The 21,878-nt window shown below is 31.3% G+C and overlaps 1 protein-coding gene and 1 long non-coding RNA gene across 5 annotated transcripts in view; one reads left to right on the plus strand and one right to left on the minus strand.

Moving 5' to 3' along the window:
- LOC124422836 (tyramine receptor 1-like) overlaps positions 1 to 21,878 on the minus strand; it is a 39,782-nt gene that overhangs the window by 8,111 nt on the left and 9,793 nt on the right. For all 4 annotated transcript variants that reach the window (XM_046959768.1, XM_046959767.1, XM_046959771.1 and 1 more), the window contains exons 2-3: positions 1,077 to 1,305; positions 163 to 300 (exon numbers count right to left, since the gene is read on the minus strand). In XM_046959768.1, the coding sequence (XP_046815724.1) occupies positions 163 to 300; positions 1,077 to 1,232 (294 nt within the window). In that variant the 5' untranslated portion in view covers positions 1,233 to 1,305. The remainder of the gene's footprint in view (positions 1 to 162; positions 301 to 1,076; positions 1,306 to 21,878) is intronic.
- Positions 294 to 20,984, plus strand: LOC124422837. Its single transcript, XR_006941935.1, has 3 exons — positions 294 to 411; positions 20,754 to 20,798; positions 20,888 to 20,984. It is a non-coding gene; the product is annotated as an uncharacterized LOC124422837 (long non-coding RNA).

Genomic DNA, 21,878 nt, shown 5'->3' on the forward strand with positions numbered 1-21,878 from the left:
CACTCTCTCTCTCTCTCTTTCCTCCTCTTTCTCTCTTGATCGTTGTATATATATATATATATATATATATATATATATATATATATATATATATATATATATATATAATATATATACACATACACATATACTGGTATGTTCTTCAGCTTAACATAGACATACCTGTAGCAGTACAGCCGGTGGCATTACAGCCAAACCAACCAATAAATCCGCGGCGGCCAGACTGGATACGAAACAATTAGTAACGGACCTTAGTCGTCTCGTCGTAATTACCGCTGCTATCACCAGTGTGTTGCCGACCTACAATGGAAATACGTACAATACTGTTTACGCGGAATTCCAATTTTCATAGGATGGAAAAGATAATTGACAAGAAATAGGGATAGATCTAACTGGATGAAGATAGAAAAGGTATCGTTGCCATTTCGTTCGTGTGAGTTCGCCTGCTGGCAAACGAAGCTTCGAAATTGTTTTGTTTTTTTTTTCAACGAATAAAGGAAAAAGAAAAGAAATGCAGAGAAAAAGAGAAAACGGAACGTAAGATAAAAAGCTTTAAAGAGCTTTCACTTTCTTTAGCTAAGGAAAGAAGAAAATAATTAGTGAACGTAAAAAGGTATTCAATGATTTATCTTTTTCTTTGGATTATTCGCGTAAAGTTATTAAAAAAGCACATTTATTTTAAAGTAAAAAAGTTCGGAGTGATACCTTTTTACTTCTTAGTTTAGTAATAAATATTTCTAACGAATGATACATAGGAAGTATCAAATATTTGCCGATTCATGAGAGAGAGAGAGAGAGAGAGAGAGAGAGAGAGAGAGAGAGAGGAGAAAAAAGCGTCGTCTTAGAAAAAAAGAAAGAGAGAGACACAAAATAAAAAGTAAAGCTTAATTCATTGTTGCAAATATTTTCGGTAAAAAAACTTAAAGAGATTATCTGTATGAAATCACCTATAAATTTCAATTTTCACTCGAAAGACTTAATTTATTGATATTCATTAAAAACAACGACACGAGCATAAGTGAAGATGAGGATAAGAGGTGGAGAAAAATCGCAAAACACATCAGAGAATTGCTTACTATAGTGACGACGATCAGCATGCAGAACAGAACAGCCAGCACGAGATCTGTCCAATTGGCTAGATAATATTCCGTTTGCGTATCGCGTTCATCCGTCGGTATTGTTCGATTCCATTGATAAACGTCCCCATGGTAATCAGCCGTTTGATTCGCCATGACGCTTATCCACGATCCATTGATGACGATTTCTGTTCACCGGTTCGTACGTTTCCGGACATCATTAGGATTTCTGAAAGTACGTCAAATAAAACAACGTCAAATAATTCTATTCGATCTCGTCGAATTTATTAATAAATCGTTTTTCATTTCGTTTAACTTTCTTTGTTTTTTATTTTTTTATTATTATTATTCATATATATTTCTTATTTATTTTTATTTTAATTCCATCCGTTTTCTTGTTTGTGAATTCGTTAGAATAACGAACAAAAACTTAATTCGTACTATCGGTTCGATATTCGTATACGTAACATACGATATTCATGGAATCCAAGACGGACTTATTATACGTAAACCGTGTATTGGCCCAAATAAAAATCTGTTGTTTATTCAAATTAACTTGCTTGTAATTGAATTGAAAGCTGTATTCGAATGTAACCCTTATAAAGTAACAAGCGATTGTTTGTAACTAATTTCTAGTTTCAATTGTTTCAAATCGAAAATTCGGTATGTTCGTTGGAACTGGATAAATACGCATATATATATATATATATATATATATATATATATATATATATATATATATATGTACATCGCCGCCGGAAGAAAATCGAAATCGAATCGATTTAGGTAGTTGTTTAAAATTGGCTAGCGTGTCCTTCGTATATTTTCACAATTTTAAGAGGCCTCGTGGTTGAGATATCTTCGTTTGCATATGCACAGCTTGCAAAAGGTTTACATATTTACGATCACTTTATTCTATTACTGGAAAGGTAAGATAGGGGACACGAAAGGAAGAGAAAGTTGTGAGGAAAACTGTATGCAAGAGGTAAGAAAAAGAAAGTAGAAATTGAAGGAAGATAGAATAAAGAAGGGGTAGCAAAAAGGCAAAAGGTTACTTATGTAGTAGAGTTCCTGTTTGCATACGTAAATATACATACATACGCTATTTCTTACGGAAAAGTTGTCTGAAATGTAATACGAATGAAAGTAGACGGATATACACATACGTACATATACTTAGTGTATTTTAATATATATATAGTAAGAAAGAATCTTTTTTAATTGCAAAGTTAACACCACAAAAGATCGTATGAGAAATATATTTTATATGAGCTTCATTTATAAAAATCCTAAATATATAAATATATTTAATTTCTCACGGATATCAATTTACTAAATATTGAGCGCATTTTATTTTTATGTAATCCCCAATGACAAAGAAACGACCATCATGCCCTACGTCGTTGAGCAGACGATTAATTTACAACCCACTGAAAATGAAGCACAATGAAGTCGAGAAAAGGTGGTTGGTCCGAGTTGGCACGAATTTGCTATAAAATATAGAATGCTTCCGGACAGAAGGTGAATTTTCTCTGCCGTGAATTTAATTATCTGGAAGCAATGGTGAAAGAGAAGAGGGAGAGAGAGAGAGAGGAAGAAAGAGAAAAAGAGACAGAAAAAAGAGACGGAACAAGAATGAAGAAAAAAAAACCAAAAGTAAGCAGCAACGAATAAGGATAATAATAAATTACTCATCTGCCATAAATTCGTAGATATGTTTTGCGCATGTGGTGCCAAGTGAAAAGCAGAAACAGAGGCTTCGTGATATCGTAATTAAAATTAATCTTTCGATTTATGAGTTGGTTCAAGCGAATTCTCGGTAATCCCTTAGAGAACGTCAGTCAAACGTTAGGAATTTTTTAAGATGGACTAGAACACGTACGTTATAAATATTTCATACTTCTCAACTATCACGACTATAAATAATTGCTGGTCGGATCATAATTAATTTCATTAATCGAATTTAATCGTACACAAACACACACACACATACACACATATACACATACACATACATTCATACGCATATCCATTATGTAAAAAGTCTTCCTACTGAACGTGCTCTCGCGTAAGATCGTTTCATAAAGAGCGATCGATTCGTTGTTGGACTGCTCATTAATTCGTGAACCCATTGAGATGAGAAGTTCTACCGCCCTATTATAACGGGTGTACTGATTAAACAAAATAACGTAAAACTTATGAATTCTCTATATCAGCACATTTTTAAGCCTTGGTATTTTTCTTATTCCTTTTTTCTTTCCCCTAGAATATGAAAATTCTTAAAAAGAATTTCTATAGATCTTTTTTATCTACAATCTATCTTCCTCCTATTATATATTAATGAATGGCAAAATTTATTCTATCGGAGGAACTAATGATAAAAGTTATTCTGTGCTAGTAGTTTCCCGAGTGAATCTGAACGAGTTAATATACCTTCAACTAATGGCGCAGAATGATTAATAGTTTCGCAAGATTGTCGAGTAAATTTAAACATATACACATATATCAAGATTAGCCCAAGAGTAAAGTAGTACTGCCGTTAGTCTACATCTGGTCTTAGTATTATAACACATTACTGTTTGGTCATTGGCTTGTGGCGTATATGAATATTGTTCTTCCATGACATTTTGAAAGTTAGTTTAATAACGTTAGGAGAATTCACTGCTCATAGAGTTAACAGTATGATTAAAGAAAAAGATAGAAGAGAAATAGAAATTGTCAATTCAGATGTCTTAAGAGAGTACACATCGTTAAGACTTCGTCTACGATGTTGCGTTAATAAGAAGGTTAAGTAACTTCTTGTTGAAGTAACTTCAAATTTTATTGACTTCAAAGGAAACGTCGACTCAAAAACTTGTTTTATTTAATTTTACTTAATTATATACCTTGACTATTTCCATCTTCGATTCGAAGATGTTTTTTCTATTTTTTTACTTAACAATTATTTACAAATTTTTCATTCTTCCAAGAAAGGAAACGAATATTTTGTGAAGGATAACGTGAAAGTAAGACGAATTACCATAGATATGGATAGATGTGTGTATGCATCTGTGTTCTCTGATCTCTCGTAGTTTGTTTTGCACGAAAAAGAGATCCATAGAAAACGTTTGAATAGGACGAAGTTCGTTTTTCAAGTATCAATTAATAGGAATCTCTTTTTTCCTTTGACTTAGTTTGAAATAATGTCAAAGAAAAAGATGTTGAGAGGAGAAGAGAGAGAAAGAAATAGAGAGACAGACAGAAGCTACGTTCATTTGTAACGCTGGCATACTATCTTGAACGTATCTTGTGGTTATCTTGCGTCTAGTCACGTTTGAGAAGTACTCTCCAGAATAACATTGTATTCATCCGCCTGGATGCATAATAAGAACGCTATAAAATGAGAGGAAAGAAGACGACAGAGTAAAAATAAGGGAGAAAAAAAACTTAGCTGAAAGAGAAAAAAGATGAAGCGCGTTCGCTCGCGAAGTGTTGTAAAATAGTGTTGTAAAATAGTGTCAAGTCAGTAAGTATCACGAGAAAAAACGTAAAAAGCTGTAAAGGTATAATATGTAAAAAAGTCGATATAGATAACATCATGATAACCTATATCACATTTTTATTAATTAATTAATTTAAAATATTTCCGATCTTACCTATGGTTTTTTACATGTTTTAATTCTTCATAAAGAAATCTAAAATCGTCACAATGAAAATTAAAATTTAAAACTATGATTTTCATTGGTAAATGACGGGAGGAAAGAAGAAGAAGGAAGAAAAAATAGGGGGAATAGGAGAAATCATCATCTATATTTTCCAGAAATTTTGTTTACTGACATGAGAAGTAATTCAAAAAGTGTGGCGGATCGATGAACCGATGATAGAGAAATTCTTGAGCACGAGTCGCTGATATAAAGGGTGATGAAAAGTATAAGCGGTTCACTTATAAATAATGTGTGCTTTGGAGGGTGGTTCTGCTCGATGCTAGATAGTTAATGCCAGGAGAATGGTTTACAATATATAAAACGTGTCTCATGAAATTGGAACGAAGTTCGTTGAAGGATAGAATGATACGATGCTATCGGGAAATTGCGAAAAATCGCTAACGATCGATAGAAATGGAGCGAAAAAGAGAGAAAGAATAACCATTGGTTGCATCGGAAACAATCGTAGTATATGTGTGTATGTGTTTGTATATGTACGTATGCATATATGTATGTATTTATGTATGTATGTATATATATATATTTCTTTTTTTTTCAAAGAGATGACGAATTTTTGCAAAGACGAATTGATTTTGATTGACGAATTTTTCTCTTATTTTGATTTTGATATACGTACATACATAGAAACGTATATAATCTACTAGAGATTTTCGATCTATTTTATTGGTCTCATTTATTTCTTCCACTTTTCCTATTTCAGTTTTTCAGTCTTCCTTTTTTCTCTCTTTCTCTCTCTCTCTCTCTCTCTATTTCTCTTTCTCTCTCACTTTCACTCTCTTGCTTCAAAATTTATTTTTAAATCGATATCTACTTATCTGTAAAGAGATCGTTACGTATCGGTCTATCCTTTCGAAAGAATATATTCTTACTGGATTTTCTTCTCTAGTAAATTTCTACGAGTCGACTCGTAAACTTTTTCTTCAGAATGGATGTGGTAGTACCCGTAAGATAAGCTAAGAGAGAATAGAAGATAGACAAGTAGATACTAACGAGACTGCGGAAGCAAAAATTTCAGAAATATTTTAAACTCTTTTATATATCTATATAGTATATAGTATTAGAAATAAATATTGTAATATAACGAAAATATTATAGAAGTAAAAGATTTTATGAAGTAAAATATCTCGTGTTATATTATTCCATGAAAACATTTTGAAAACTTTTATCATTAATATCTTTTTCGTAGATTTCACAGAAAACATATTACTAGTTTTGTGTGCCAAGCTATTTTCGTTACTAATTTTGTGTATTCAACGTTGTTGAATATTTGTACATTATTCTCTATAAATATCTCTTTGAGGGAAGTTAATAATAGTTTAGTTAACCACACGAAATTGAATGACTCTTCAAATGTTTGCAGTTTCGTGCTTAGATACTATAACGCATTAGAAAATCGTTGTGATCGTCTGATAACTAGAATTATCGAGGAATACAATGCAATAAGTCTATTTTTTAGACTTATTGTTAGCGAACTGAACTATGTAAAGACGGATAGCCTTGAAAATAATCATTGAGAATAATAACTAGAAAGACAAAAGAGATGAGAATAACGTCAAAACTGAATCGATAAGGACAACTAAAATGATATATTTCGACAAAATAAATATTCGACATATCATCTTTAATCATTATTATTATTATTATTATTATTATTATTATTATTAATTGTTCAAAACAATTGTATTATTAAAAATAAAAAATTTTACATGCGAACAAAGAGCGAAATTTTTTTTTCTATTTCTATCACTAGTACTTCTTATTATTAATACTCCTACTATTCTTCTTTGAGTTCGATTATCTTTATTGGTTAACAGATCTTAAACTCGTTTAAACAGTTACGTGAAATATTAGTTTTCAGTGGAGCAGAGAATTGATGAGAATTTTCTAACTTATCTGAAATTTCGAGCTGTATGGAAAAGCCTTTTATGCTGTGTTCATTGTATGCAACGTAACAACATTAGCTTCTTCGATTCGAAGGAATATAAGAGCATCGATGTGTATGTATATTACGAGTAAATAATATATATGTATTGAAGTACATAATGTATATATATATGCTCAAAAAGATTTGAATTCGTCTGATAGAAAATTTAATCATTTACAATACGACTGTATTATAATGACAGAATAATAGTTTATAGTATAATTATCAAGCATAAATTATCATTTTTTTATAAAACACGTTTAAAGTCATTAGTTTTCAGAAATAAATTTGAAATTAACAACAATTAGCACAAAATTACATGTTGAAATTCTTTATTAGCGAACTAGAATATTTTCCTGATTTTTGTCATATCTAATATGTTTATATAAAATAAAAAGTAACTGTTTTTTTAAGCGAGATAAATTTAATAATTTTATAAGTATCTTTTCTCAAAGAGGAGAAAGCAAACATGATTGATTTGAGAGAAAAACAAAAAATATTCCAGTCAACTTCATTTCATAATATAAATTATATTTAGAATATAATATAAATAATATAATATTTAAAATATATAATATAAAGAATATTTGTATGCGTATGTGTGTGTGTGTATGTATATATATATATATATATATATATATATATATATGTGTATAATATCTCTGAGATTTAGCTCAAGTTTATGGAAATCTTAGTTCTCTCTCTCTCTCTCTCTCTCTCTCTCTCTCTCTCTCTCTCTCTCTTTCTCTCTCTTTCTACTGCCAAACGTTACAGTGTAGGTATATTGAGATTATTCGGATATGCTAATTAACTAGGCAGCTTCCTCTCGCTTCCTTTTCCTGTCAAATCTCCTTTATTCCTTCTCCAGAATGTTCCTCTAAAATTAGATAACACATTTCTCAAAGCTCTGTTGTTTTTAGACACGTAAGATCTAACGATTTTCGTAAAAGCTTTATCTCAAATTTTCTATTGATACATAAAACAATTCAAATTTAACGAGTGTGTGAAGTAACATTTATTCGTAGAGTATTATAGAATATCATAATTCATACTAAACATTTTTTCTGTGTATTTCGATCGAATTTCGCAGGAAGTTTATTTTACTTTATTTTTCGAATACATAAACAATAAACTCCAAGTGTGGTTAACGTGATTTTGTAGTGATTTATTGAATCTGCTGAATCAACGATCATTGATCTTAATTCGTTAATCCTTTCTCGCAAATTTCTAATGACAGTTATTCAAATATCTAATATCGTCATTATGGAAATATTAACTTTAATGAGTGAAAATCGAGAACACTCAAATCTAACATTAATCTTTTTCTATTCGATAGAAATACTAAGACGATTTAATATTCAGAAAATGAACCAAGAGCGAATATTAGATTCCTAGCTGAACGATTAGCCTTTATCGATGATAACTCCCAAACGGATATCACTCCGTTTCGTAATTAGTTTTCGTAGAAACTGTACCTTCGTGTTGGCTGACATGTAACTATTCGCCCAGCACGTTTATTAAAGCCAATTAGTAAGACTTATTGACATAGAGATTAATGAGAAAATCTTTCGTTTTGAATCCTTCCATTATTTATAAGTTGTCCCAATATACCAATTCTTATTTCCAGAGTGTACTTTCCTCATGATTTCTTTTTTAATAACTTTGATTGAATAATTATACAATCATTCACAAAATCAGTCTTTTTCGTATCTTATTAAATCGCTTCGATAGAAGAAGTGAAGTTTAATAAATACACGTAAAGCTAATTTACGCTAGAATATTTAATCCATTTTTAATTTATAGAACAGCATTATTCGACGTTATCTTTGTTATCTTCTTCAAAATCTATTAAAAAATTTTATATCCGCTTTGTTACCTTATCTTCGTCATTTTAATCTTTATTTCGTAATTTTTATTAAAAATAAAAACAAATTTTCTGTCTCTCTCTCTCTCCCTCTCTCTCTCTCTCTCTCTATTTATCTTTTAAATTTTATACTAGCCATTGTCCAAAAATCGTTATCAATTCCTATTATAAAGTTTATATCATCATTTGTAATATTTTTTCCCAATATGTGATTGTTCTCAATTCGAGTGTTTTTATTCAGAAATTCAATCTGTCGGTGGTATTTCGATATGCCTGGCGCCGCTACAACTGGGAAAGGCACTAACCACTTCTTAAAGTTCTTATCTCTCATGCTTGCCTTTTCATTCCTTCCTTATTTGAGCTCAGAATACGACCAGCGAACTATTCATATTCCTTATCCTCGTAACTGCTTTAACTATTTTCCCAGCTTTTCATCTTTACTGTACTATTATATTCTCTGACAATATACCGTAAAAAGAAAAACGAGAACTTTTCCAACTTCACGTTTGATTGTTAGAAAATTGAAGATTATTGATAAAAGCACTTGTATTTTCGATAAATCTAAATGAAATATTTAAAATTCTCATATCTCTCTCTCTCTCTCTCTCTCTCTCTCTCTCTCTCTCTCTCTGTCTTCGTCGAAATACATCGAAAGAAACTTGACAAATAGAATATTTCTTATAAAGAGTTAATACGTAACATTAAATTTTTTTTATTATTGCTTAACGGAAGAATAATTAAAACCTCGTTCTTATTATATCTCTTTACGGACAAAAACGTAGATGGATTTATGAGTATGAAAATAGCATGTTTCAAATACTCTTTATTCTAAAAGATGTATTCGTGCGATATTGAGATAATTTTATTCAAAGATCTTGTTGAACATACAATGTCGAGGGTTAATATATTCACGAGTAAACTTAACAGACCTTCTAAAGATTTTCTATATTGTTACATTTTCATGTACATCGTTTATTATAAAAAATTATATATCTCTTTTATTATAACAATAATAAAAATGATAACGCGTTCGACGCCGAAAGATTTGTTTTAATCCGACTTATTGACAAAGATTTTACATTTTATCTAAAATCGTCGAGTACTCGAAAAGAGTACCCAATTTGCGATTGAAATCTCATGGACGAGTGGAAAGCGTCATTACTTTTCTCTTGAAGGAAAACTCCGTTGAAATTTCGTAATACAATTCGCCGGAAATTTCATCGTTTCGGCTTCTTCCTGTCTCTAAGAAAAGACAATTCACAGAACAGATGTAAATCCAATAGTATTCATAAACTCCTTCCGTAAAACATAAAATCCATATAGTTGATGTGGCTGTTTTACAAATGGACGTTTGATGGACACATGCTATGTTTGACAAAAAATAATTTTCCTTTCGATAAAATTCTACTATGACGGATTAAATGAAATTTTCATGATACATTATAATAATTTACTATGAGATCAATAGACAGAGGGAAAGTTATGCTTATAGAGATACATACATCTATTTCATAATGCGAGTCATTTATGTATAAATCGTACCGAAAAAATAATTTCTACTATTGCCAGTAAAAAACATTCTACAACATATTTATAATTTATTACAAGCGAAATATTTGCTCTCTTCTTTTCAATCTAGCCCTTGTTTATATTGTTAAACGTACTAACGTAATTCCCCTTTTGCCTTTCTACAAATGCAGCAAGATATGCGTGTGACTTCAAAGATATAACTTCAAGGATATATACATATACATACATTTTTTTCCAATGCTTTTACTACATATCTGCTATCTAGTTATCTGAATATAATTAATCTTCGATCTTAAATTTATCCTATCCTGTTAATGAACATTTAATGACAACGACTTTGTTTTCTGCAGGATAATATTTTTTATTAAATTCATTATTTGAGCTTCCTTCTTCCCTCTCTCTCTCTCTCTCTCTCTCTCTCTTTTTCTCTCTCTCTGTCTCTTTTTTACTTTCCTTAATTTTCTCTTAGAACAGATTAGATAAAAGAAAAAAAGAGAAGAAAAAAGTGCTATTCAACTATCGAATATTCTAAATGTTTCGACCAGTATAAGTAAAGGTGTTCTACTTTCGAAACAGACAGTATGCTTGGGGAGAAATATCAGCGTTTTCTTCTTTGAAAGCAAAGCGCTTCTTTCGTCCTTGAGTCAGTCTCGGAAGCACTTTCGACGGAGTTACTTTTGAGGGAGAAAAAGAGAGAGAGAGAGAGAGAGAGAGAGAAAGAGGGAAAAATAGTCGAGATTGTCATGGAATGTACAAACCTCGAGGTGTTATCCAATGCGTTACGAACTTATACGATATATCTGAGGGTATCTTTAAGTTAAACGGTATTTGTCAAGAAAGTTGTATGCGGCATGTGTGTATACAAACCTAAATATACAAAAGATGTGCACATCTGTATATACGTATAATAGATATAGACACAGTTACATATTTATAGACAAACTTCAGTTTTCTTGTTAAGAGAAGAGAAATATGTATAGCGGGCGTTCTCTCATAATGTATCTCAACATTGAATTTCACACAGCTGTGCATGAAAGATTATCAAGGGATAATCTACTTACGCCCCATTGTCTCGACTTTTGAAGTTGCGTCTACGAAATACGAACTCTCAACCACTAGCTTTTGAAGCTTTCTTTTCGAGCGTATTATTAAAAGGAAAGGAAAAAAAGAAAACATTGTTTGCGAGATATTTCTTCCGTACGTTGTCATTCTATTGAATAAAGTATACCAGGAAGAAGATAGAAAGGATGAAAATGTTTGGAATATTTTTCCCTCAGTAATTGAACGCAAAATTGTAAAAGCTAGTATTTTCTATTTTCATTGGTAGGAAATTACACGGCCTGATGATAATCCATGAGAGATACTGATAAAGCGTGAAATTGAATTTTCGAATCAATCGGATTTAAGATATAAGTAATATTTGAGAGAGAGAAAGATACTTTATATTATATTAAATATAATCCAAAGCGTTTATTATTTTACATACAATGCTCTTAACATTTATAAAACTTTTTGTTACCTAAAAAAGGTCACGTCTCTCTCTCTCTCTCTCACTCTCTCTTTCTCTACTCTTCTCTCATTTTTTATTCTGAACGTGGTTTTCACGGCATGGAATTGGATTCACAATTCGATCTATATAGCTTGCGTGACAGTATTCGAGCGGCGAGTTCTCGTACGACGCCATACCGACGTGACAGATTAAACCTTTGAATTGTACCGTGTAAATTACACTAGCCGCTTGCAGCGCTCGTATTTGCTCGGGACTGGCGGGTCGATGCACAAGACCAACCGGCAAACTATTTGTAGAAAAATATTCGAATCTTACCGAGGTTTTCTATGCAAATAACTTTTATCGGAAAAATTCTTTTCATCACTAACGAAATATTCGTTCCTTTGTAATCATAAAGAATCAAGAAAAATCCTTTTCCCTTTTCTTATTTAAAAATATAATCTCAACTTCTTGACCTGACTTTTATTCTTATTCCTTGAAAATTTTATATCATCGTTTTTTAACGAAAGATTATTTTGATTTATTAACCTTCTCTCGCCTCTACCTCTATTAATTATTATCATCGTAATTATTTGTTCATCTTACCAATGTCAACAGCAATAACATTTGCGTACACTGCATCGCGGTGTTCTCTATGTTCGCTACTATATTTCACATTTCCATTACATGGTACATGCACATACATATACATATACACTTATATACCAACGTAACTGTCGCAGATAGTTAAATTTACGAGTAGGATATACTTACCCACGCAACGTGCCGAAGCTACAACATAGTACGATTACGTATAATCATTGTTTTCGAGCGACTATTGAGATTCAATTTCCTAATTTAACTGTTAAATTCTGTTTGCTCGTTGTAATAGTTTTTAATTATTCCAATATATTCTTTTTTTCTTGAGTGATGTTTCTGAACAGAGAGAAGGAGAAAAAAGAAAAGGAGAGTCGAGGCGCAACATTTTTTAAATTTCCATAAGGCATTAACGCTGTTGGAACGCTTGAGATCTCTCTTACATTTTAATAAGAACAGATTTATCAAGGAGATGCGACAGTTGTGGAGTTCTATAAAAGTAAAAATAAGAAAAGAAAAAAAATAGAGGGAGAAGGAAAGAAAGAAAGAAATAAAAAGGGAATATTTAGTAACTTTACAATGCTACACCACCGAGAAGGAATGATAAATAAATGAACAAGAATTTACTCTATGTATGTGTAACTATAATTTAGATCGTATAGACAATGTACATACATTAATATATACCTGAACCTGTGTATATATATATATATATATATATATATATATATATATATATATATTTACGTAGTATATGCATATATGTAAAGTAAGATATTGCTACAACGATGAAACTGGAACGGTTCCAGTTTCATGATCCCGTTTACTCTTCGGAAAATTTTGGGAGAAGAATTCTGTCGGCCTCTTCTAGCAGACTTTAAAGGAATTAAACATTCCTTTTTTTATGTTGGCATCGTACTTAACAGAATGGTGAAGAGTACTCCTATATATATATATATATATATATCTCGTTTTATATTAATCAACATTTTAATATTGATTGATTTCTCTTATTTGAGAAGTAAAAAAGAGATAATGAAAAATAACATTATTAATATAAAAAACTTTATATATATATATATATATATATATATATATATGTTTGTAATTTCTCAAAAACCTTTACTATTATTGCTTGATGGTGAGAATGAGAAATAAAATGAGAAATGAAATTTTGTATAATTGCTCTTTATGATCCGACAGAAAGTTTCGGTTATTTAACTTGCAGAAAGTTCAGGCCACTTAACTACAATATAAAATCACATATGATCTGAAATAATGCAAGATTTGATATATTACTTAGAAAAAAGGAAATACAAAAATATTTTTTATACTTTATCTGTCCGTCATGCTTGATAGTAAAAATATACTTGTTTAAGAATATTTTCAATGAGGGCAAATAAATTGTATGGAGTCAAGAGCGAAAGTGGACGGAGTGGTGTGCTGAGTAGTAACATGCTGTTGGAATTTGAGCTAGTATGGTTATGAGATAGCATAGAAATACTGGAGAAGTTCACTCAGCCATCGCGAGGTCATACCATCCTGCTAAATCGTGCGAAGCATTTCTCTGTTTCGTTATCCATGATCCGTCAGCCATAGCTCGACATTGCCATGGCTTATCACCGTCACGAATAAACGCTCGATTTAGATTCGATACGGCTTAACTACTCTGACATCTATCAGCAATACATGTTTCAATGATTCTTTTCTATTTTAGTAATTTTTTATTTTTGGAGAGAAAGATCAAAAAAGAGAAAATGCAATTCATAATTGCACATGTTTTTAATTAATTAACGTAATAAGGCTAATAAGATTAAATTGGATAAATTAAACATCTCAAATTTTATTTCAATATGTGTAAAGCATTTTACACCACTGCCAAGAACCGTCAGACATTACGTTTTATCGCGAAAAAACTCTCTTCTGCCCTGCCTTCTCTTTCTCTCTCTCTCTCTCTCTTTCTGTCTCTCTCTTTCCCTTTATTTCTATCTCTCTTTTTCTGTCTCTTTTTTGTCTGTCACTCTCTATGTTGGAACCAAAAAGGAAATTTTCCATTGGATTTTTTGGCAGATTTTCGGCCAAATGCTTCTAAATCCATTTTTCGAAAATCTACGTAATTTAGAGTGTCCATTGGAATGTAAAATGATGGATAGTCTCCATTTAAAATCTTGATGATACGTTTGACAGGATATAATTAGAAAACGTGATAATAAGATGTTTAGACGAAGCGTTATCATATGAGGGAAGTACTTTAATCATTGGAATAATTCTGTGCCAATGTGAATGAATAATGCTCGAGAAGAATTGAAAAAATGTCAAGGACACCAGCCTTGAAATATATGTACTCTTCGTGATAATATAAAACGAGAATGGAATCTGGTGCTCGATTGAAACAAACTGGCTTCTCTGGCACACATTGGTCTCTTTTTTATTCAGTGTCCTTATCGATCCTCTTTTATTTTTAGACGTTTCATTGCCATTAAAATTTCTCGTCTACGCAAACATTTATATCTTATTTTGTCAACGTTAAAGTAACGCTCCGTTAATTTAGCAAACGTCCCTTTGAACGAGCTCTGTTACGTATAGGAGACGTCCAGTCTTCAATGTAATTAAAACGAACATAAAAAAAAAAGAAAGATGAAAAGAAAAAGAAAGATAGGTAAGGAAAAAAATGCACCTCACGGATAAAAGAAAGATGAAAAGGAAAAGAAAGATAGGTAAGGAAAAAAATGCACCTCACGGATTTCTCTTTTCAAAGATTACGATTTATCTGAAGACCCACAAGAAGATATTCTTTTTTTAGATCCACTCATTCATCGTGGTCGTAGTCATGATCGTGATCATGATCGTGGTCGTGGTTGTGATCTTGGTCGTAATAGTGGTCGAGAGATTGATGAATATTATACCTCCGAAAGTCATGGTCGAATCAATATAAAACTGTCGAAAATAGGGCAAAAGATAATGGCGTAACATAGCGCGTGGCTGCATTTTGCATACATGCATTCGTTTGGAAAAAGGGTGGAAGGTGAAACATGTTGGCCGAGAGAAAGGAAGAAGGAGAAATAGGTAAAATTTGAGGTGATGAAGGTTAATGAAAGAAACAGAAAGATAGAAAATGAATACGAAGAAAGGAGCAAGGATGGTCAAGAGGAAGTAACGGGGAGGAAAAAAGAGAAGAGGATTTAAACCGCAAACGTAGGAGAAATCGATAGTCTCGCTTTTGCGATCTGCCAACGAGAGTAGCAGCCTTTCTCTCCCTCTCTCTCTCTCTCTTTCTTTATCTATCCGTTTCTCTCTCTCTTTCTTTATCTATCCGTCTCTCTCTCTCTTTTTCTTCTTTATCTATCCGTCTCTCTCTCTCTCTCTCTCTTTTTCTCTCTTTGTTCTTCTACTAACTTCAGTAATTTTTCGAGAACGTTAATCGAATTTTAAGATCTTTCAGCTTATGGACAACGAGTAGCTCTAGGCTACTTAAATTAATTTACATGCAACAACACTCCGGACGACCCTAACGGTATTAAATGCATACGGAATACGCTATGTTACGAGAATCTCTCGCACTGATGGCGATCACCATTGTATGCATTTCAGATGCGATTAAATCGTTGGTGATACGCTGTTATGTAAATGCTTGTACCACATAAATCACGATCGCGTATCATTGACCATTTGCTTTTGGCTTATGAAGAGAAAAAGAGATCGAAGGAGATAGAGTAATGGCGATTCTGATAATCATTTGCATATAGAATGAACATTGAAAAGTAAAAAAGCGTTTTGAAAGCAAACCTGCAAATCCATTACGTACGAACAGATAGATAGGTAATTAAAAAAAAAACTTGAACAAGAGAGAGAAAGAGAGTCACTTTATACTTAATTAAATCACATGTTATACATTATGAGATTTTTAACGAACAATGGTCCATTTCCGAAATTCAAAGTTCTCCCTACTTCGAATCGTATCGAAACTCGGCAGTTGAATTCTGTTTGAATATTCTGGTGCTTGTGTATCGATAACTCGATAACTGTCTTCTTTATCTTTCTCTTTCTCCGCCTTTGTTTCTGTATTTGTGATGGTATATAAAGGGTTTACACATGTAGGTATGTAGGTAAAATAAAATTAGGATTAAAGTGTATACCTTTTTGTGAGATTAATGCAATCAATATTTAATCTTCGCTCTTGCGTAGTAACCTTTTTTGCAGATTTTGCACACCAATTTTATATGAAAAGTGGATTGTGCAAAATAACATTGCACCTTAAGAATTTTGTCTTTTAAATTTCTCTTCTATTTTATTTGATATGTGCCTATGTATTTTTTCTTTTTTTTTCTTTTTTTTCTTCTTTTTATTTTTTCTCTTCTTCTTTGTTTTTCTTTGTCTTTTTCAGCACTGCGCAAAAATGTAATAACGTTTGAAGAACACACGTGTTCTAGATTTTTTAAACAAACGTTACGTACGTCACGGCACATTACACGAAATCTCGCATGATAATCCCACGCATTTCGCTTATGACATTATACTTTAAATATAATATTTAATATCATCTATACATTCAAATAAATCATTTATATAATTTATGATTATATTTCATTATAGTGTAACGTCCGAATAAATGTCCAAGTAAAATCCGCTTTGTTATCAAGATCAAACAGAACATCGTTTTAACTATTTCAAGCTGCTTAATTAAAGACCTTCTAATATAACGAGCTTATATCTGGGACATACGAGAACAACGAAGATACTTTCTGTATTTCGTTCGACATTTTGTTTTACGATTATCTTTCTTCTTTATTCTATTTTAACTAAAAGTATTTTTTCAATTACATTTTTGTAACAGGGAAATTTGAAAATTTACGTTTAAGCATAATGAAATGTAACGATGAATACGCATAGTAATTGTATGCTAATATACTTCTCTGCTGTTTAACGAAGAAAGATTTTAGTCGAAAATCGTAACTTACATTAAAGCTGAGTTTATATGTGTTCTAAATTATAATAAGTCTAAGAGAGAGAGAGAGAGAGAAGAAGGAAGAGAGAACAAACACAGTAGAAGAATAATGGATCTGCGAATTATTCCTTATTGTATATATATACTCTAGAGTATACTTAAGAATATACATATATATAAAATATATGTATACAATATATTTATATGTACTTAATATATGTATATACATAACCCGACACAAATACGAATAATAGTTCACAATTGCATTATTCATATATGTAAGTATCATGTATATACATACCATTTACATAGCGCACAATGAAATATTTCAACGTGCGTGTCACGTATTATCAAATCGTTTCTAGTCGAGCGTTGACTGGAAATTCGGATATAGTATAATACAAAAAAGAAAAAAAAAGGCATAAAAAGGTTCCATTCAATGTATATTTTTCATGAAACAGTGAATTTCCACTTTCTCTCAATTTCTACTTTTCTATTCTAGATTGTTTCTAAAAGATAACAGAGAACACTGTCTTGCGAATTTTCTTATTGTCATCCTTATAGTACGACCTTATCTATTTTTAAGTCATAACGAGAAAAATGGAAAACATTGATTTTTTATTTTTGATAAACATTTCTTCTTCTCGAAGTATCAATGAATTTTTTACGAACGTATTCCACTTTATCAACTTTTCATTCGTTTCATTCAATCTTAATAAATTTTATTGGATGTTTCGATCCTGTAATCATTTCGAAACCATGTAAAAATACTTTATTCGATCAAATCTAACGGTGCCATCTACGATCCAGAAATCATATTACGTATTGAAAATACGTGTCCGAAACGAGTAAAAGACTCGATTATAGGATGGAACAAGATCGTTTTAAGGTTCTTCTTTACCACTTTATAATCTAACACCAGCTGTACGCGTCGAATGGAAAGAACGAAAAAAAAAAAGTAGATGGACGAATGAGTGAACGAAGTGTTTGAAAACCATTGGAGAGACATTCCAACGTAGGAGAAAAGTATGTATACATACACGCTTGTGCAAAACAAAAATTGGATTCGATCCGAGGAACGGAAGATTCCACGACGCGGAAGAATTACTTTGAAAAAAGAAATATATGTATAATATATATATATATATATATATATATATATATATATTTTCACATACATAATAAACACATGCTTAATTGAACGGATACATAATCTATAAGTTCTCGGTTTATCGCCGTAGAAAAAAGTTTGTGCTGAAATTCGCGTGGAATCATAAATCTCTTTTTCTACGGTACGTAAATTCGTAAAAGAATCCATCTGTTAAATCGGTCAAAGATTTTTCCTATTTTCAACGGTTGTAAATATATCTCTACTTATTTACGTTCGATACTTTTTTTCTATAGAAACATCTACTTTCTTTGTTCAACGAGATAACATCGAGGGTGGCTTTTTCAATGCGTTCTTGCTTGTGGAATAATGCGTAAGTACGTACGTACATACATACATACATGTCGTATAGGGCTTGAACTTTGACCGAGAGGAAGGAAAAGGAAGTGAAGGGGAAATGGTCCATTGTTCGTCATACTACGATGATGCAGGTACCTGCTATGGTGAATATACATATACCTATATGTGTATATATATATATATATATATATATATATATATATATATATATCTGTGTATGTATTAGAAGCGAACGTATGTATGTATGTCGTCTTTCTTTGTTGAAATAGTGTAAAGCTTTGTTTGCTCTGGGACCTATGACAATGAACGAACGAGAGGCTCATAATCAACTTCATTTACACGACCAACTAGGCACTTCGTAGTTCATGATTTCTCTTGCTTATCGCTATACATCAAACAATTATCGATGTCTAACACTTCGATGATCTCATTAAAACAATCCTAATTAATCGACTGTATCGATTTATATGAATAAATTTAAAAGCCATGTGGGACAGTTTAAGTTTAACGATATCGAGTATATTGCATACATAAGCTTCTCGTTTTTTTCTCTTTTCGCATTTAAAATGTAGTTTGTTCACTTCTCTCTTTTGAGGTCGTTTCAGAAAAGCTCTTGGTGATCGAAGTAACAAAGCTCTTGCGATATTTACCAATTTATTTCTCTCTACAGTCTAGATACTTGGTCACTTTAACACCTCCTTTTCTTCACAAGCTATTTCTTTGTTTCTTAGATACTACAATTTGTCCTAAGGACAATTCCTTTTTATTGGATTTCTGTGATTTCTTTTTTCTCCTTATCCCAATTTTTCTACTTTTCTGATCTATAAGTATTCATTACAAATTTAATTAATTATTATGTAATTTTTAATTTTATTATTAAGTTTTTACATTCGAAGATAGATAATTCATTTTACGTGTACGAAAACTAAAGAAACTTACGTATATGGTTTAAAAATTAATTGAAAATAAATTGATCGTGTATTACGTCATGTATATAATTCTCTGAAAATTAATGAAATTGAAGAATCTTTTCATGGAGAATGTTTAGAATGTTTCGTCGGCGTTATTTTCAACAACTCGCATCACAGTGTCGTGCCATTTTTATAAAAAATAATATAATTCTTTCAGTTGAGTTTTAAACTAATAGTATTACACTGTCTAATGACACATGAATAAACGATAAGACGCGAGAAGGTTGAATATTAAGTTTAAAAAATTTTTCTATTTATAGTCCACAAGTGGGAATACTTTTATGGTACGCTGTATGCATCGATGAATCGAGAGAATATTGACTAGTTTTCTTTTTAAAAAGTTTTCGAAATATAAAAGTTCCACGATCAGAACATAAAAAAGTACAACGTTAATGGTTCACTTGAATTTCCTTTATTATAACAAAACGTCACAGTGAAAAAAACTTTCTACAGTAGACAGAATCTCGAAAAAAGAAGCTTATAAAAAATCTTTTTCATATCACAATACATTTACTCTAATATAGTATCGTAGCTAATGAATGATTACCGCTATATCTCATTTAACGAACTTTTAAAAGTTTGACATAATTCTACATGAAAATGTAACATCTAGAAATTAGTTTCAAGCGATACGCGAAAGCATTGAAATGGTTAACCGCTTTAGTTAGAGAAGAACATCGTCCGTATAAAACAATCTAATTTCTTGTTACCTCTTGACTCAGAATTCAGATATCAGATATCACATTTCTATAGGCTAATGCAAACACTTACGGTCAGTTTTACGACTTCACTTAATATCTAAATTCAAGATTGCACGTATTTGAGCATTAATTCTCAAGGAAAACTCGTAATACGATTTAATCTTGGCGAAAACGAATGGAAACCTTAGTGCGAATAGAGTTCTGATTTTATCTTACAAGTATTTTACACAGATTGTGATGATTCGTGATAACTAAAAAAAGTAAAGCAAAATACATTTAGATTATCTGTAATATTTTACGATGGACGAGAATAGGGTGATTTAAAAACGATAATGTTATAATGCTACAATTCATTCTATCGTTTGTACTTTTTATTGTTTGTCTCCTCTTTAAGATAATCAAATATACTCAGTTCCTTTAAGTAATGAATCATGAAATGATAGTACTTTATAAATTATAAATATCTCTCTAAATGTTTCTGTAGCAATTTCTCACTCCTCTTAAAAACGGAAGATCTGGTTTAGATCTGGTAAGTACTTGGTGAGACACTTATCTTTCTTCCTGTCTTTTTCTCTCGTTCTCTCCCTTTGTCCACCTGTTTCTATCTCTCTTTGCAAGGTGAGAGCAAATAACAAAAGCGACGTAGTCTGAAGGAAATCACATTGATAGTCACCTCAGCGGTTTCACAAAGTACCAACGCTATTCCTGCACATAGAATATCGATGAGGATGCATTGGCAAGACCAGAAGGCACCACGAAGGACGATACGAACTTCAAAGGATCTCTTATTTATCCACCCTTCTACATCCTTATGCTCTTTTTAGATCAAGCGTAACCGATGATATGGAAAACGGTTGATATCACAGGAAGAAAAGGATTAAAACGATGAGGAATAATATAAACATCTATTTGTTATAGAATAGAATACACTTTTTTTTGTTTTATTAAATATGAATATTAATCAAGGGATATGATTTATTACATTGTAGCGAAAGTATTCGTTCGACTTGAAAATAGTGTCTACTCTTGTTGAATGAAATTGTCTTAACTTCTTTTTTTTTGTTTTAATTAGATTAATAATGTATGATAATGAATAATCATCGATACACCTATAATTTACAAATACTCGATATACTTTTCGTAAATTTTGAATGAAACTAATTAAAGAAAAAAATGTAATACCGTGAGCCAAATCATCTCTATTTTATAACATATGATTACAATGTAAACAAGTAAATTTATCAAAGAGAAAAGATAAAGAAATATTTTCTTACCGTTATCGGCTCAGAACGGTCTAAGGGATGAAAGGAATTAAGATAATCTCCTTTTATGTATAATCGATCGGTGCTTCCAACGGATGAGAAGATTTCCCTATGGCTTCTGTAAATGTACTCATACTTGTTGAAACTTTTTGATATCATATGTATCCTCTAACATACATCGCAAAAGACGTCCTCTTTATGAGATATTCTAGCGACTTTCGAAAGAGTTGATAATCTTATCGGGGATCATTTTAATTTCTCCTTTGTGATTTCTTAATGATACCGAATATTGATATTTTCCCTAATGACCTCTTATAATTACATGCCAATTTTGAAATCGCCTTAAA

The sequence above is a fragment of the Vespa crabro genome, chromosome 3 (assembly GCF_910589235.1).
Source record: "Vespa crabro chromosome 3, iyVesCrab1.2, whole genome shotgun sequence".
Classification (NCBI taxonomy): Eukaryota; Metazoa; Arthropoda; class Insecta; order Hymenoptera; family Vespidae; genus Vespa; species Vespa crabro.